The 19,327-nt window shown below is 44.3% G+C and overlaps 1 protein-coding gene across 4 annotated transcripts in view; it reads right to left on the bottom strand.

Annotated features, from left to right (window-relative positions):
• The window catches only part of LOC110531672 (FMR1 autosomal homolog 1), a 29,769-nt gene extending 20,453 nt beyond the window's left edge, over positions 1 to 9,316 (bottom strand). For 2 of the 4 annotated variants that reach the window (XM_036987510.2, XM_036987507.2), the window contains exon 1: positions 8,588 to 9,316. In XM_036987510.2, coding sequence (XP_036843405.1) covers positions 8,588 to 8,638 — 51 coding nt within the window. In that variant the 5' untranslated portion in view covers positions 8,639 to 9,316. The remainder of the gene's footprint in view (positions 1 to 8,587) is intronic. The other 2 variants (XM_036987511.2, XM_036987509.2) reach the window with 1 other exon arrangement.
• Between the last annotated feature and the right edge of the window lie 10,011 nt (positions 9,317 to 19,327).

The raw sequence follows: 19,327 nt of genomic DNA on the forward strand, positions 1-19,327 counted from the left end.
GGAAAAAAAGGAACATTTGCTATCTAACTGGGAGTCTCCTGAGTGAAAGCATCTGAAGTTCTTCAAAGGTAAATTTAATTTGGTTGCTTTTCTTATTTTCGTGAAAATGTTTCCTGCTGCCAGCAGAGCTAGCATAGCATTATGCCATGATAAACTTACACAAATGCTTGTCTAGCGTTGGCTGTAACGTATATTTTGAAAATCTGAGATGACAGTGTTGTTAAAAGGCTAAGCTTGTGTTTGAATATATTTATTTCATTTGCGATTTTCATGAATAGGAAAAGTTTCTAGGGGTATTTATGTCCGCTGCGTTATGCTAATGCATTTGAGGCTATGATTACACTCCCGGATACAGGATTGCTCGTCGCAAGAGGTTAAAGGGGAAACCTGCAGTTCACACAACTGACAAATTGAGGTATTTTGGATATAAAAATAATCTTTATGGAACAAAAGGAACATTTATTGTGTAACTGGGAGTCTGAGTGCAAACATCCGAAGATCAAAGGTAAGCGATTCACTTTACTACTTTTCTGACTTTCGTGACCAATCTACTTGGCTGCTAGCTGTTTGTAATGTTTTGTCTGCTGAGAGAGATGTACTTACATAAACGCTTGGTATGCTTTCGCCGAAAAGCTTTTTGGAAATCTGACACGCCAGGTGGATTAACAACTAGCTAAGCTGTGTTTTGCTATATTGCACTTGTGATTTCATAAATATTAAATATTTTTAGTAATTTAATTTGAATTTGGCGCTCTGCAATTCAGCGGATGTTGACGAAAATGATCCCGCTAACGGGATGGGTGAGTTAAGACACTAACAGCTTACAGATGGTAGGGAATTAAGGTCACAGTTATGAAAACATAAGACAAACGAGGTCGGATTTGCGTTTATCGTCTAAAGAACGAGCGTTAGACCGAGGCCTGTACTAGAGGTCGACCGATTATGATTTTTCAACGCAGATACCGATTATTGGAGGACCAAAAAAGCAGATACTGATTAAATCTGACAATTTTTTAATTATTTGTAATAATGACAATTACAACAATACTGAATGAACACTTATTTTAACTTAATATAATACATCAATAAAATCAATTTAGCCTCAAGTAAATAATGAAACATGTTCAATTTGGTTTAAATAATGCAAAAACAAAGTGTTGGAGAAGAAAGTAAAAGTGCAATATGTGCTATGTAAGAAAGCTAACGTTTCAGTTCCTTGCCCAGAACATGAGAACATATGAAAGCTGGTGGTTCCTTTTAACATGAGTCTTCAATATTCCCAGGTAAGAAGTTTTAGGTTGTAGTTATTATAGTACTATTTCTCTCTATACCATATGTATTTCATTAACCTTTGACTATTGGATGTTCTTATAGGCACTTTAGTATTGCCAGTGTAACAGTATAGCTTCCGTCCCTCTCCTCGCTCCTCCCTAGGCTCGAACCAGCAACACAACGACGACAGCCACCATCGAAGCAGCGTTACCCATGCAGAGCAAGGGGAACAACTACTAGAAGGCTCAGAGCGAGTGACGCTTGAAACGCTATTAACATGCGCTAATTAGCTAGCTATTTCACTTTGGTTACACCAGCCTCATCTCGGGAGTAGATAGGCTTGAAGTCATAAACAGCGCAATGCTTGACGCACAACGAAGAGCTGCTGACAAAACGCACAAAAGTGCTGTTTGAATGAATGTTTACGCGCCTGCTTCTGCCTACCACCGCTCAGTCAGATACTTAGATACGTGTATGCTCAGTCAGATTATATGCAACCCAGGACACGCTAGATAATATCTTGTAATATCAACCATGTGTAGTTAACAAGTGATTGGGATTGTTTTTATAAGGTAAGTTTAATGCTAGCTAGCAACTTACCTTGGCTTACTGCATTTGCGTAACAGGCAGTCTCCTTGTGGAGTGCAACGAGAGAGAGGCAGGTCGTTATTGCGTTGGACTAGTTAACTAAGCTTGCAAGATTGGATCCCCCGAACTGACAAGGTGAAAATATGTCTTTCTGCCCCTGAACAAGGCAGTTAACCCACCGTTCCTAGGGCGTCATTGAAAATAAGAATGTGTTCTTAACTGACTTGCCTAGTTAAATAAAGGTCAAAAAAATAACAGGCAAATCGGCGCACAAAAATAACGATTTCCGATTATGAAAACTTGAAATCGGCCCTAATTAATCGGCCATTCCGATTCATCGGTCGACCTCTAGCCTGTACTCTGGAGTGGGATCGATTTGGAGGTGGAGGGTCCATCATGGTCTGGGGTGGTGTGTAACAGCATCAGACTGAGCTTGACGTCATTGCAGGCAATCTCAACGCTGTGCGTTACAGGGAAGACATCCTCCTCCCTCACGTGGTACCCTTCCTGCAGGATCATCCTGACATGCCCCCTCCAGCATGACAATGCCATCAGCTATACTGTTTGTTCTGGGCGTGATGTCCTGCAAGACAGGAATGTCAGTGTTCTGCCATGGCCGAGCCTCACTAGCCACATGAAGCTAGCTGGCTACTTATAACGTTAGCTTTGGGCAACAGGGTTAGGTAGCTGGCTAGATATTAATTTTCATGAACTGAAGTTCAATTTCAATAGGTGAACAACAAGTGGCAACCTAGCCAATACTTACTCACACAGATTCCTAAAACATTGCTAAGAATAATGAAAATGACTGCAGTTTTTACTGGTCATTGTTTTCAGGCTGGTTGTATTGGTGCTAGCTAGGTACCAAGCTAAAGCAAGCTACCCCGGAAGTTGCGGTCAAACAAATCATGCTTTATTACCAACGCGGAATTGTAAACACATCGTTCGTGGCCAGTGTTTGCTGACTTTTGTACAGCTTTGACAGAGCTACTGTCTCTTTTTTGACACGCAAAGACCTAAACAGAATACCATAGTATGTATGTCATGAAGCTAATAGCAGTGACGCTATTACTGTGTAACTCCGGTAGGACATGATCGGAAAAATAGCGCACTTGGTAGTGTTAACTGGCGTCATTACGTCATATACCTACATTATTTAGGTATGCAAGTCAGCTTTGACATCGGTTTTGTACATCGGCCGACACAGATGTTGGCATTTTTAGCGAATATCGTCTGATACCGAGAGGTTCACCGATATTCTCAGAACAATAATAATAATAGACTGATGTGTTTCTGGACATTTTGAGCCTGTAATCGAAACCACAAATGCTGATGCGCCAGATACTCAGCTAGTCGAAAGGACAGTTCTATTGCTTCTTTTATCAGAACAGTTTTCAGCTGTGCTAACAATTGCAAAAAGGGTTTTCTAATGATCAATTAGCCTTTAAAAATGATGAACTTGGATTAGCTAAAACAACGTGCCACTGGAACACAGGAGTGATGGTTGCTGATAAATGAGCCTGTGTACGCCTATGTAGAAATTCCATTTAAAAAATAATGCCATTTACAGCTACAATAGTCATTTACAACATTAATGTCTACACTGTATTTCTGATCAATTTGATGTTATTTTAAATGGACAAGTGTGTTTTTTTTAAGGGACATTTCCAAGTGACCCCAAACTTAACCATAGTGTATGTAATTTTTTTATTTAGCTAGACAAGTCATTAAAGGAATAAATTCTTATTTGCAGTGACGGCCTTGACAGATTTTGACCTTGTCAGCTGGGGGATTGAATCTAACAACCTTTCGGCTACTGGCCCAAAGCACTAACCACTAGGCTACCTGCCACCCCAATAAATACATTATTACATAACCAGTCAAAAGTTTGGACATGCCTGCTCATTCAAGGGTTACTCTTTAATTTTACTATTTTCTACATTGTAGAATAAGTGAAGACTTAACGACGAAATAACGCATATGGAATCAGGTAGTAAACAATCTAATTTTAAATCAAAAGATATTGATGTTTTATTATTCAAAGTAGCCACCCTTTGCCTTGATGACAGCTTTGTTTACTCTTGGCATTCTCTCAACCAGCTTCACGAGGAAAGCTTTTCCAACAGTCTTGAAGGAGTTCCCACGTATACTGAGCATTTTTTTGGCTGCTTTTCCTTCATGCTGCGGTTCAAATCATCTCAAACCATTTCAATTTGGTTGAGGTCGGGGGATTGGGGAGGCCAGGTCATCTGATGCAGCACTCCATCGCTCTCTCTGTAAAATAGCCCTTACTCAAACTGGAGGTGTTTTGGGTCATTATCCTGTTGAAAAACCAGATGGGATGCCGTATCACTGCAGAATGCTGTGGTAGCCATACTGGTTACGTGTGCCTTGAATTCGAAATAAATCACCTCGAGTCACCAGCAAAGCAGCCCCACACCATAACACAACCTCCTCCATGCTTCAGGGTGGGAACTACACGTGCGGAGAGCATCCGTCCATTTACCCTGCATCTCACAAAGACAAAGCAGTTGTAACCAAAAATCGCAAATTTGGACTCAGACCAAAAGGACAGATTTCCACCGGTCTAATGTCCATCACTCGTGTTTCTTAGCCCAAGCAAGTCTCTTCTTATTGGTGTCCTTTAGAAGTGGGTTTCTTTGCAGCAATTCAACCATGAACGCCTGATTTACGCAATCTCCTCTGAACAGTTGATTTTGAGATGTCTGTTACTTGAAATCTGAAGCATTTATTTGGGTTGCAATTTCTGAAGCTCGTAACTAATAAACGTATCCTCTGCAGCAGAGATAACTCTGGGTCTTCCATTCCTGTGGCAGTCCTCATGAGAGGCAGGTTCATTATAGCACTTGTTGGTTTTTGCGACTGCACTTTTATAAAACTTTCAAAGTTCTTGACATTTTACAGATTGGCTGACCTTCATGTCTTATCGTAACGATGGACTGTCATTTATCTTTGCTTATTTGAGCTGTTCTTGCCATTATATGGACTTGGTATTTTACCAAATAGGGCTATATTCTGTACTACTACCCCCTCAACTTGTCACAAGACAACTGATTGGCTCAAATGCATTAAGAAAATAAATTCCACAAACTTAACGAGGCACACCTGTTAATTGAAATGCATTCCAGGTGACTACCTCATGAAGCTGGTTGAGAGAATGCCATGAGTAAATAAAGCTGTCAAAGGCAACAGGTGGCTACTTTGAAGGTCAAATATATTTAACTTTTTGGGTTACTACATGATTCCAAATGTGTTATTTCATAGTTTTGATGTCTTAACTATTATTCTACAATGTAGAGAACAGTAAAAACAAAGAAAAACAATTGAATGAGTAGGGCTGTCCAAACTTTTGACTTCTTTAGATATACAATATCAGTCAAAGGTGCTGCTCTCACAGGTTTCCTAGATAAATTCAGGGATGTCGAAAACGCACTTGTGTGCTTGATATGAACAAGAGTGCGAGGAGATTAGTACAGTGCCTACAGAAAGTATTCATAGCCCTTGATTTAAAATCAACATGTGTTCTCGCCGAATTCAAAATGGATAAAAATTGACTCTCACTCATCTACACAAAATAACGCATAAGGACAAAGTGAGATTTTTTTTCTCACCACAATTGTTGGCCTCCCGGGTGGCGCAGTGGTTAAGGGCGCTGTACTGCATCGCCAGCTGTGCCACCAGAGACCCAGGCTCTGTCGAAACCGGCCGCAACCGGGAGGTCCGTGGAGCAACGCACAATTGGCCTAGCATCGTCCGGGTTAGGGAGGGTTTGGCTGGTAGGGAAATCCTTGTCTCATCACGCACCAGTGACTCCTGTGGCGGGCCGGGCACAGTGCGCGCTAACCAAGGTTGCCAGGTGCATGGTGTTTCCTCCGACACATTGGTGCGGCTGGCTTCCGGGTTGGATGCGCGCTGTTAAGAAGCAGTGCGGCTTGGTTGGGTTGTGTATCGGAGGATGCATGACTTTCAACCTTCGTCTATCCCGAGCCCGTACGGGAGTTGTAGCAATGAGACAAGATAGTAGCTACTAACAATTGGATACCACGAAATTGGAGAGAAAAAGGGGTAAAAAAAAAAAAGTAAAAAATTAGAACACAAATCTTATTTACAACCGAGTCAATACTTTGAAGCAGTTTACAGTTGAGACTCTCTGGTTAAGTCCAAGAGCTTTCCACACCTGGATTGTGCAAATATTTGCCCATTGTTATTTATTTATATTTTTTTTATCATTCCTAGACAACCTTTTTCAGGTCTTTCATGTAGATTTAAGTCAAATCTAACTTGGCCACTCAGACATTCACTGTCTTCTTGCTAATCAACTTCAGTGTTGATTTGACCTTGTGTTTTAGGCTATTGTCCTGCTGAAAGGTGAATTAATCTCCCATTGTCTGATGGAAAGCAGACAAACAGGTTTCCCCAATAGGATTTTCCCTGTGCTTAGCTCCATTCCATTTTTTTATCCTGAAAAACTCCAGTCCTTAACTATTACAAGCATGCCCACAACATGATGCAGACAGCACTATGCTGGAAATTAGTGGTGATACTCAGTAATGTGTTGGATATGCCCCAAACATAACACTTTGTATTCAAGCGAAAAAGTAAATTGCTTTGCCACATTACTTTATTCTATACAGGCTTCCTTTTCACTCTGTCAATTAGGTTAGTATGTAGAGTACTAGAATGTTGTTGAACTATCCTCAGTGCTATCATATCACAGCCATTAAACTTCGTAACTGTTTTAAAGTCACCATTGGCCTCATGGTGAAATCCCGGCGTAACCCTCATTCCTCTCCGGCAACAGTTAGGAACGACGCCTGTATATTTGTAGTCACTGGATGTATTGATACACCATCCAAAGCGTAATGAACTTCACCATGCTCGAAGGTATATTCAATGTGGGTTTTTTTGTACCCATCTATCAATGGTGCCCTTCTTTGCAAGGCATTGGAAAAACTTCCAAGTCTTTGTGGTTGAATCTGTGTTTGATATTCACTACTCGACTTAGGGATCTTACAGATAATTGTATGTGTGGAGTACAGAGATGGGGTAATTCAAAAATCATGTTAAAACACTTAATGCACATAGAGAGTCCATGCAACTTATTATGTGACTTGTTATGCACATTTTCACTCCTGAACTTATTTAGGCTAGCATAACAAAGGGATTGAACACATTGACACTTCAGCTTTTCATTTGAATGAATAGGTAAACATTTTCAAAAACATAATTCCAGTCTGACATCACAGGGCAGGCCAGTTACCCCCCTCCCCCCCAAAAAAATCTAAATGTAATACATTTTAAATGAAGGCTGTAAGGCAACAAAATGTGAAACGGTGTGAATACTTTCTAAAGGCACTGTAAAGGTGAATGGATTGTATACGTTCAGGCGGTAGAGACAAAAGCACACAAAGTTAACAGAACAGGTGTGAGGGAGGAGGAGAATAAATATAGTCCAAACCAGGGGTATTAAACTCTTACCCTATGAGATCCTGAACCAGTTGGTTCTGTTCTACCTGATAATTAATTGCCCCCACCTGGTGTCCAAGGTCTAAATCCATCCCTAATTAGATGGAAACAATAAAAAAATGCAGTGGAACTGGCTTCGAGGTCCAGAGTTTGAGGGGTTTAAACCACAAGGGGAGAGCAGAGCTAGAGAAAAATCAGGACAGAGTGAATGAGAATTTGGACTGGAAGAGTGCTGAGATTAGGATCACCTGTTCCACCAACACCTGCTTCAGTTCTTCAGTTACTGTCAGGCAGGCTCAACTGAGCCATTCAACCATTAGCAAATCACTAGGGCCTATTCAACTGTCTGCCAGTACACAAACTGTCTGTTTAACTAAAAGAGCAGCAAGCATTTGCACAGGGACTTCTGCCTTACTGACGTTAAATGTAGTAATTTGACTCAACTTGAATCACTGAATAAAATAACTGACATCCTCATAATGAAAATGAATGCAATGACTCCCTTATGTTGAGTCACCTAATTTGGTTGTCACTGTAGTGTGATGTTTGGAAACAGCCATGATATGACTGACTTTCAATGTAAATAATTGGATTCACTGTACTAACGTAGGCTGACTCAGCCTCCTCGTTTGAACGAGAAATTGTTAGAAAAAAAAAACTTAGGGAACCATGTGAGAAAGTGGAAATAATTTGACAGCTTTATGGTAGGTACCTGCTTAGAAAGACGAATCAAATACATTACGTCAGTTAGGCTACTTACTTTGCTATGTCTCACCCGGGACAGTAAACAAACAGGTCGAGATCTCATAACATTTTAGATTGTCCATCCTTCCACCGCCCTTATTCTCGCTAGCAAATGTGAGTGATTAGCTAGCAACTCCTACCAAAGAAAGGAGTGCCCCGAGAAGATGGTTAGCTGACTAGCTCAAGACAGCCAACAAAGTGTAAAATTGACATTTGGAATTGACCAAAACCAGGCCACAACAAGCGTGCTCCACAATGGCCAACGGTGACCTGATGAACAAAAAAAAAATCTAGGAATAGCGATCTTAACATTTTTTGGGCCTACTCTCAATGAATGATGCTGCTAACCAAATCTGCCAGCTAGTTAGTTAACGTTACCAACGCTAGTTGGTATTTGCTAGCTAGTTAGAACAAAACTCTGTCGACATCAATATTTGCAATTATTTACCAGTTGTGCATCCTTAGCTAACGTTAATCACTGCACTATTTAATTTACCTTGTAGAAGGCCCCGTTCGAACCGCGAACCTCCACCGCCAGCCCGTCCATAGTCGTCGGTAGGTCCGCAAGACTGTGCTTCTCTGATTGAGCCGCTACGACTCCGTGCGGTTCCGGTACCACCCCCAGCTTTTCTGCCGCTGGCCCGTCGCCGCTCTCCGGCCGCTTGTGGATTTCCAGTGTTTCGGGAGGTGGAGGGAGAGGGGTGAAGGGATCGGGGAGTTGGGTGTTGATTATGGGATCAACGAATAGCTAACGTTAGCGTCTCCAGCGGTCAACTTCACGTTAGCTCACTACCTAGCTAACGTTAGCAAACTATCGACGATACCTTTGTTAGCTAGCGTGCAACGGCACTAGCAAGGTGCTGTCCTGCGTTGAGGGGGCCCGCGGCGGTCTAGTTGCAATGTGCTTCAAAGCTAATGATGCTATGTGAAAGGAAGATGTTAGCAAGCAGCTAGCTATCACCGACACCTTGATTCCGTCACTTGCGGGATGCCAAAACAGGCGTATACATGCAGCAGTCGGAGAAGTTACTGTATTAAGTCATCGCTGGGATTCCTTTTGTTGTTTTTTAAGTATATTTTAGCAAAAAAAAGTATCCTCCCGAACTAAGCGTTTGTGGTGCACTATCGCCCGACAACTCCTAATACTCCAACCACCCGTCCCTCAAACGCACGCCGACAGAGTACATCAGTGAGGTACTGAATGATCTCGATAAGCCCACCCCGCATTCTTGAAAGATACACCCAAAATAGCATACTGACTTATCATTGGTCAACATGACCGCAAATCAAATATAGATATTTTTCATTGGTTCAACAGTTAGAGGCCGGTCTGTGTTTCATCCAATAATTGAGCCAAATATCTATTTTAGGCATCTCTATTGGCGATACTGCCTGTCAGTTATGTTACCCAAATTACTGGCTCAAATGGCAAGCTAATTTTGTGGACCTCTACATTCCCATCCTAATTGTGATTTAATTGAGTCCAGGGGTAGTCTATGAAAATTATCAAATCACGTTTATAAATGTGCAGACCACATTCATATTCATATGAAATAAATATTTGTGGAAGAAAAACAATGTACACTTTGCATGTTTTTTTTTTTAGATCCATTAGTAGGCTATATAGAAATGTGAAAATGCAGGTATTCACATTTGCAAGTGAAGTGACATAATTTCAGAAAAACGGCCTCAATGTCCAGTCCTAGTTAAGAGGTATTTTTTATACAATGACGGCTTACCCCTGCCAAACCTGTAAAAGAGAGCTTGTAACAGCTGACTGAGCCTTCTACCAATCAGTGCCCAGTCAGTTGTTACATTATGCAAGAACCAAAGTTACAAAACCCCATCTGAGGGACCATGAATGACTATTATGGACCAGGGCACCTATTCAAAAAGTGTCTCAAAGTGGTAGTGCTGATCTGATTAATTTAAAGGGGTTAATCAGCAATTGCTACATCCATCTTTGGACTTTGAAATGAATGCTATAACGTTATACCAATTGAATCTTGAAGAATATCACTTATTAACGCAGCAGGAGCTTAGTTCAACTGTCACACTCCATCAGAACACAAAATATAAGCATGCCATTGTTTGTAATCAATCCAATTGTAAAAAAAACATTGTATAGTTTTAAAACACGGTTAAAACTTCTGTCCTTGCATCCATAGCTCTTTCTATGAATTTGAGAGTAGTTACATTTCTCTAGTGCTATCCCTCAGCTTTTTACCAAAAAGAGCGGTCTGGTGGCCTCTTTGTTATTGTGTGAACTGCAGGTTTCCCCTTTAAGCGTGATCTGGGGGAACAGGGGGAATGTCATCCCGGCCTGAAGGGTCAGCTGTGGTGACTAGACACTAGGTTTCACAGGTCAAGAATAGTGACAGCTATAATGACTTTGCCACATGGGTCTGACAGATCTATGGTGAAATAAACCATTTAGTTGAAAAAGAGCAAGAATGGTGTAACGCCCGGGGTCTAGTGGAGGAAGAAGTCAGGCGCAGGAAGCAGGGGGCCCCACTGCGTTGGCGGTCAGCACTCCTCTTCTGCCGTCCACTGACTTGTTTGCGCAATTCCTGCCGGCCCTCCAGGTCTCCTTGGAGCGCTGCACCCACTCCTCTACCGCAGGAGCCTCGTCCGACTCGGATGCCAAGGTGCCAGGACCGGCTGGTAGCCCAACACACACTGAAACGGTGATAGGTTCGTCGGGGAGTGACAGAGTGAGTTTTGGGCCAAGGGACGTACCTAGACCACTCCCTGGGCCGGTCCTGGCAATACGACCGCAGAAACCTACCCACCTCCTGGTTCACTCTCTCCACCTGCCCACTACTCTCGGGGTGATAACCGGAGGTCAGGCTGACCGAGACCCCCAGACGCTCCATGAACGCCCTCCATACCCGGGACGTGAACTGGGGACCCCGATCAGAGACGATGTCCTCCGGCCCCCGTAGTGCCGGAAGACAGAGGGAAATAACGCCTTCGCAGTCTGTAGGGCTGTAGGGAGACCGGTCAACGGGAGGAGACGGCAGGACTTAGAAAACCGATCCACAACCACCAAAACCGTAGTGTTCTGAGACGGTGGGCGATCGGTCAGGAAATCCACTGATAAGTGAGATCATGGCTGTTGTGGAACGGGGAGGGGTTGTAACTTCCCTCTAGGAAGGTTCCTAGGAGCCTTACTCTGGGCGCACACCGAACAGGAAGAGACATAAACGCTAACGTCCCTAGCCAAGGTCGGCCACCAATACTTCCCCCGGAGGACACGCACTGTCCTCGTCACCCCAGGATGACCCGAGGAGGGTAGGATGTGAGCCCACCAAATCAGTTGGTCCCGGACACCAAGCGGCACGTACTTAGGCCCAGCCGGACACTGAGGAGGCGCAGGCTCCGCCCGTAACGCTCGCTCAATGTCCGAGTCCACCTCCCATACCACTGGTGCCTTCAGCCTCGAGGCTGGAAGGATGGGAGTAGGCTCGGTGGACCGATCCTCCGTGTCATAGAGACGGGACAGAGCGTCAGCCTTTATGTTCAGGGAGCCTGGTCTATAAGACAGAGTGAACCTGAATCGGGTGAAGAACATGGCTACCTTGCCTGAAGCGGATTCAGTCTCCTAGCTGCCCGAATATACTTCAGATTCTGGTGGTCGGTCCAGATGAGATAGGGGTGGTTAGCCCCCTCAAGCCAGTGTCTCCACACCCTCAGGGCCTTGACCACAGCTAACAACTCCCGGTCCCCCACATCATAGTTACGCTCCGCCGGACTGAGCTTCCTTGAAAAGAAAGCGCAGGGGCGGAGTTTTGGTGGCATACCCGAGTGCTGTGATAGCACGGCACCCACCAGCCTCGGACGCGTCCACCTCCACTTTGAATGCTAGAGAGGGGTCCGGGTGCGCCAACACAGGTGCATCCATGAACAGCGCCTTCAACCTATTGAAGGCTCTGTCCGCCTCTACCGACCACCGCAAACGCCCTGGCCAAAACCCCGGATAAACCTCCGGTAGTAATTGGCAAACTCCAAAAACCGCTGCACCTCCTTCACCGTGGTAGGAATCGGCCAATTACGCACAGCCTTAATGCGGTCACACTCCATCACCACCCCCGAGGTGGAAATGCGATAACCCAGGAAGGAGACGGCTCATTTGGAGAACACAAACTTCTCAGCCTTGACGTATAGGTCATGCTCCAGCAGTCTACCAAGCACCTTGCGTACCAGAGACACATGCACGGCACAGGTGGCGGAATAGATCAGAATATCATCGATATAGACAACCACGCCCGTGCTCCGTGAAATGATTCCACCGCTGTAGCGATGAGAGGTAGTGGGTAACTAAACCCCACTGTGGCATTTAGACCTCTATAATCAATGCACAGACGCAGACCTCCCTCCTTTTTCTTCACAAAAAAGAAACTTGAGGAGACAGGTGAGACGGAGAGCCGAATGTACCCCTGCCCCAGAGATTCCGTGACATATGTCTCCATAGCCAACATCTGCTCCTGGGACAATGGGTACACGTGACTCTTGGAAAGCGCAGCGTTTACCTGTCGATGAGGTGGTAATTTAGTGGCTCTCTTCTTACTGAAAGCGATTGCCAAATCGGTATATTCGGGGGGGATGCACACCGTGGAACCCTGGTCTGGACTCTCCACCAACGTGGCACCGATGGAAACTCCCAGACACCTTCCAGAACACTCCTCTGACCACCCCTGGAGAACCCCCTGTCTCCACGAAATCTTAGGATTGTGACTAGCCAGCCAGGGAATCCCGAGCACCACTGGAAATGCAGACGAATCGATAATGAAGAGACTAATTCGCTCCCTATGATTCCCCTGCGTCACCATGTCCAGTGATTCCGTGGCCTCTCTGACCCTAATGGCTGGCTATCTAGGAAGTGCACGGGGAAGGGAGAATCTATCGGCATGAGCGAACACCCAGCTTAATGACGAGTCCGCTATCCATAAAGTTCCCAGCTGCACCTGAATCGACTAGCGCCTTATGCTGGGAAGAGGGGGGGAAATCAAGAAACAAAATCAAGACAAACATGTGACCAACAGGGGGTTCTGGGTGAGTTTGGTGCTGACTCACCTGGCGTGACCGAGAAGCGTTCTGCCTGCCCTCTCGACTCCCAGACGGCCCCCCCTGCACCGATCGGCCGTGTGCCTCTTCCTCCGGTACCCCTCGGCATGGCCCCCCCTAACTCCATAGAGCGGGGGCGCTGGGTGGTGGAACGAAAAGGACCCTCTCCGAACGCCTGCGGGCAGCCAGCAGATTGTCCAGCCGGATAGACATGTGGATGAGTTCATCAAGGGAGAGAGCGGTGTCCCGACACGCTAGCTCCCTGCGGACGTCCTCCCGGAGACTACACCGGTAGTGGTCTATCAGGGCCCTGTCGTTCCACCCAGCCCTAGCGGCCAAGATCCGGAACTCCAACGCGCAATCCTGTGCGCTCCTCTTCTCCTGCCTAAGGTGGAACAGTCGCACACCCGCCACTCGGCCCTCTGGAGGGTGATCAAACACGGCACGAAAGCGATGGGTGAATTCCGGGTAGTGCTCCTTCGCCGAGTCTGGGCCATTCCAGACCGCGTTTGCCCACTCCAGAGCATGACCCGTCAGGCAGGAGACAAGGACACTCACTCTCTCCGCTCCCGAGGGAGTGGGCCTCACGGTCGCCAGGTACAGTTCCAGTTGGAGCAAGAACCCCTGACACCCCGCCGCTCCTCCATCATAGTCCCTCGGGAGTGCAAGACGGAGAGCACTGGAGCCGGAGGGGGAGGGAGGAGAAGGGAGATCCAGAGCTGGTATGGTGGAGGACAAGTTCCTCCATCGATGGGAGGGGGTTAGCAGCTGCTCCTGCTGACCCAATCTTTAAGGGTGCGAGATTCTGTAATGCCCGGGGTGTAGTGGAGGAAGAAATCAGGCGCAGAAAGCAGAGAGTTCAGGGTAGCGCTACTTTTAATGCACCACAACGGTGAAATGACGCCATCCCAAACAAATTTCCCAAACAAGAGGAACTTAAACAGTCCAGCAAAATACAAACACACGGACAACTGTGACCTACAGCCGTGTACACACGTACACTGAAAATAATCCAGCACAACCAGCAGGCGGGCCGGCTGGTAAATAAAGCCCAACCAATTAACCTAAACTAAACACAGATGCAACTAATAAACAGCAAAGGGGGAAAGGGGATCAGTGGCAGCTAGTAGGCCGGTGATGACGACCGCCGAGCGCCACCCGAACAGGAAGGGAAGCCACCTTCGGTAGGAGTCTTAACAAATGGGAATGTCATTGGTTGATCTTGCTCTTTGTTAACATCTATCATGCTGGCTGAATGTTGTGACGGCTCTGTCGATGGCACACTTGGATTTGGGGAGTTTCTCCCATTCTTCTCTGCAGATCCTCTCAAGCTCTGTCAGATTGGATGAGGAGCATTGCTGCACAGCTATTTTCAGGTCTCTCAAGAGATGTTTGATCAGGTTCAAGTCCAGGCTCTGGCTGGGCTACTCAAGGACATTCAGAGACTTGTCCCAAAGCCACTCCTGCATTGTCTTGCCTGTGTGCTTAGGGTCATTGTCCTGTTGAAAGGTGAACCTTCGCCCCAGTCAGAGGTCCTGAGTGCTCTAGAGCAGGTTTTCATCAAGGATTTCGCTGGACTTTGCCCTGTTAATCTTTGCCTCAATCCTGACAAGTCTCCCAGTCCATGCTGCTAAAAAACATGATGCTGCTAAAAAGCATGATGCTGCCACCACCATGCTTCACCGTAGGGATGGTGCCAGGTTTCCTCCAGATGTGACGCTTGGCATTCAGACCAAAGAGTTCAATCTTGGTTTCATCAGACCAGATCTTGTTTCTCATGCTCTGAGAATATTTAGGTGCCTTTTGGCAAACTCGAAACGAACTGTCATGTGCCTTTTACTGTGGAATGGCTTCCATCTGGCCACTCAACCATAAATGCCTGATTGGTGTAGTTCCTGCAGAGATGGTTGTCCTTCTGGAAGGTTCTCCCATCTCCACAGAGGAAATCTAGAGCAATGTCAGAGTTACCATCAGGTTCTTGGTCCCCTCCCCTCCCAAGACCCTTCTCCCCCGATTGCTCAGTTTGACCGGGCGGCCAGCTCTAGGAAGAGACTTGGTGGTTCCAAACATCTTCCATTTAAGAATGGAGGCCACTGTGTTCTTGGGGACCTTCAATGTTGCAGAAATGTTTCGGTACGCTTCCCCAGATGTGTCTAGACACACTCCTGTCTCAGAGCGCTACGGACAATTCCTTCGACCTCGTGGCTTGGTTTTTGCTCTGACATGCACTGTCAACTGTGGGACCTTATATAGACAGGTGTGTGCCGTTCCAAATCATGTCTAATCAATTTAATTTACCACAGGTGGATTCCAGTCAAGTTGTAGAAACATCTCAAGGATGATCAATGGAAACAGGATGCACCTAAGCTCAATTTCAAGTCTCATAGCAAAGGGCCTGAATATTTTTGTAAATATTATTTTTAATACAATTGCTAAAATTTCTAAAAACCTGGTTTCAATTTGTCATTATGGGGTATTGTGTGTAGATTGATAAGAAAACAATACATTGAATCAATTTTAGAATAATGTAACAAAATGTGGAAAAAGTCAAGGGGTTTGAATACTTTCCGAATGCACTGTATATATAAAACTCCCTGTCAACAAACAATACAACACATAATAGTCCTCTGGCTCATCAAAACTCTGCAATGAGATGAACAACTTATTTCCAAGTGTCTCATTTCATCCATCATACACACACGATGCCCAGAGGGCTGCAGGCAGACGTTTACCGAGATCCAGGTCACTCTATGAAGTATACAATGACAATGTCATGAGTGACAGTGACACACACACACACCACAGCTGTGACCAATGATATTATCTCCACACTCACATACATGACAAGCGCGCACACACAAACACAAACACACACACACCAATGATATTATATCCAAGGTGCCCAGTGGGCTGCAGGCAGGAGTTTAGGGAGATGACTCAGATCCAGGTCACTCTATGACAGTATAACAATGTCATGAGTGACATGCACGCACGCACGCACGCACGCACACACACACACACACACACACACACACACACACACACACACACACACACACACACACACACACACACACACACACACACACACACACACACACACACACACACACACACAGGTTCCTCCCTCCACACAGACACATTTGGTTGCCAGAGAGAACCTCTCATTAGCTCTCATTAGCTGTGTGTCGACCCATCCATCCGTGTGTGAATTTGACTGTGTATCCAGTCTTGTTTTCTGCATCTCCACCCCTTCGAGACACGGAGTAGACCTGACCATCACCATCACCTTCAGAAGCAGGAAGACTTTGAGATGTTTTTTTGTGGTTCTTCGATGAGAAGTCATTCTTTTTTATGCTGTATGCTATTTTTATGTCATACCCGGAAACTGAAAATGAAAATGGTTATGTGGAACTGTTCAAGCAGTTAAGGCGCAACAAGTTCTAAACATTGTGTGGGTTAAAAGCACTTTCATTACCATTAATGCTTTTATATCACAATCAATACAGTGCATCCTGGAATTTGTACGTGAAATAAATCATGAATTGTGTGCTTGCTTTTTAAATAATAACTTTATATTCAGCTCTAGAGCAGATGATAAGTTATTAATAAGAGAATAAAAGCTGTCATTTCATATAATAATACATCTAAGTAACTGCCAAAGTTATCGTAGCAGAAAATGTTACTGACATGAATTTCATACAACAGTTACAACAGATCGGAACATGAACCATCGTTGACCCATTCTGTAAGTACCTAAACCCGTTCACCAATCAAAACACAATTGAACCACAACTTCAGTGTTTTGAGTGCTCTAAGAGCTCAGTTCCCTAGTCTCTTTAATCCCAGACTTAAAGCAACACATAAGCAACATCACTTGTGTGTGTTGCCACATTGCTCATGTGGGAGGCAACCCGTCTGCCTAGGGAGACTACCAGTAAACCTAGAGATGAATCGAAGGGGAAGAGATGTCCTTTCTTATTCTGTTTACTGTGAAAAGACCAGACCAGCCCCCTCTGATCCTAGCAGACATATAAAAACCAGCCTGCTACTAGAGTTTCAGATGGGACTTGTGATAGCAACCAATTAACACTGTGGTATAAGCTACTGACCTAGTCTCTCTGGCAGTAGTGAAATTAGATGCATTCTTTGTGACCTCAGAATTTGAAAGGCCAGTGGTGATGATGTTGAATCTGTTAACTTGTTTTTTATTTTATTATTATTTATTTTTTTAACCCCTCCAACACCCCCCCTCTTCGGAGGACAAATATCTTCGTTTTTTTGCTACATATGCATACATTTTACCTGTACATTTTACACACACATTTAACATATACATTTGACATACATGGTACTTTTATATATAACAACAATACATTGCCGAACAAACTCTTTAATCCCAACCCTCAGCCACTCTCAGCCCATCCCACCTGTCTCCATAGACCGCCCTTGTTTGGTTTCCATGTGCCATATGTTTTTCAATTGGGCTGTGATGTTTTACAAAATGTTTGAATCTTTGTAATCGTATATTATCAACAGATTGTGAGCTAAAGATGAAAACCTTTCCAACGAGTATTATTATATTATTTATTGACTGGCTATGGCTTTTCAGATCGCCCAACATTGCTATTTGTAAGGTTAATTTTAAGTGCACGTAGTGATTTTTTAACCATTTGTGAGGGATCAGCCGGATCAAGTGGTCCGACTGCGCCCTCTCCTGGAACAGCTCCGCAGTACAGCCACTACTGATGAGCTCACCTGAGGCCAATTGACTGATTATTGGTTGTGTTCTCTTATTAATTCTTGAGTGTAGGGAGCAGGATTTTCGTTTTTGGCAAAAAAACGTACCCATTTGAAACTGCCTATTTCTCAGGCCCAGAAACTAGAATATGCATATAATTGTCAGATTAGGATAGAAAACACTCTAAAGTTTCCAAAACTGTCAAAATATTGTCTGTGAGTATAAGAGCACTGATAATGCAGTCGAAAAACTGAGGAAAATCAAACCAGGAAGTGCTGTTTTTCCTAAAAGCTCTCTGTTCCATTGGATGCCTTGCCTCCATTTAAAGGGATATCAACCAGATTCCCTTTCCTATGGCTTCCTCAAGGTGTCAACAGGCTTTATACATAGATTCAGGCTTTTATTTAGAAAAATTGAGCGCGAACGATAACATCGCGTCAGTGGATAGCTGGGTGTTCGCAGAGTTTTGCTTGCGCAACAGAGTGGGGCAGCCCTCTCATATTGAAAAAGCGACAGTCCCGGTTGATATATTATCGATTATATATTTTAAAAACAACCTGAGGATTAATTATAAAAAATGTTTGACATGTTTCAGTGGACATTACGGATACTATTTGGAATTTTTGTCTGCGATGTCGTGACCGCTCGAGCCTGTGGATTTCTGAACATAACGCGCCATACCAATGGAGGTATTTTGGATATAAAAAATAATCTTTATAGAACAAAAGGAAAATTTATGATGTAACTGGGAGTCTCGTGAGTGCAAACATCCGAAGATCATCAAAGGTAAGCGTTTTAATCTATTGCTTTTCTGACTTTGGTGACCAATCTACTTGGCTGCTAGTGTTTGTAATATTTTGTCTACTGAGAGAGATGTTCTTACATAAACGCTTGTTATGCTTTCGCCGAAAAGCTGTCTTGAAATCTGACACACCAGGTGGATTAACAACAAGCTAAGATGTATTTTGCTATATTGCACTTGTGATTTCATGAAAATTAAATATTTTTAGTGAATTTGGCTCGCTGCAATTCAGCGGGTGTTTATGAAAATGATCCCGCTAAAGGGATTGGTGCATCAAGAAGTTTTTAAGGACCTGACTGAAGGGGCAGAAGGGAGAGAGTGATTATGAGCTGGAGACTATGTTTAATTCCAGGACAACAGGCTGCCCTGTTATAGGTTCCACTCAAGCTGTTGGAATGGCGTTGGGTAAAAACTGTTAGTTTATTTTTTATTTTTTTGTTTGGATAGACATTACCCTGGCCTTTTTTTGTACAATCCCTGAGATAGTTGAAAGAACAACTCCCAATACAGTTTCCTTATTTTTGTTGAAGTCACGTCTCTGAGTCTCATTTCGTGCTGTCCCGCCTAGGATTTCATCAGTGAATAGATACGGCCTTTCACACATTCCTGAACCTGTGACCAGAAAC

Source organism: Oncorhynchus mykiss, chromosome 9, assembly GCF_057628025.1.
Source record: "Oncorhynchus mykiss isolate SJ-2025 chromosome 9, ASM5762802v1, whole genome shotgun sequence".
NCBI classification, from domain to species: domain Eukaryota; kingdom Metazoa; phylum Chordata; class Actinopteri; order Salmoniformes; family Salmonidae; genus Oncorhynchus; species Oncorhynchus mykiss.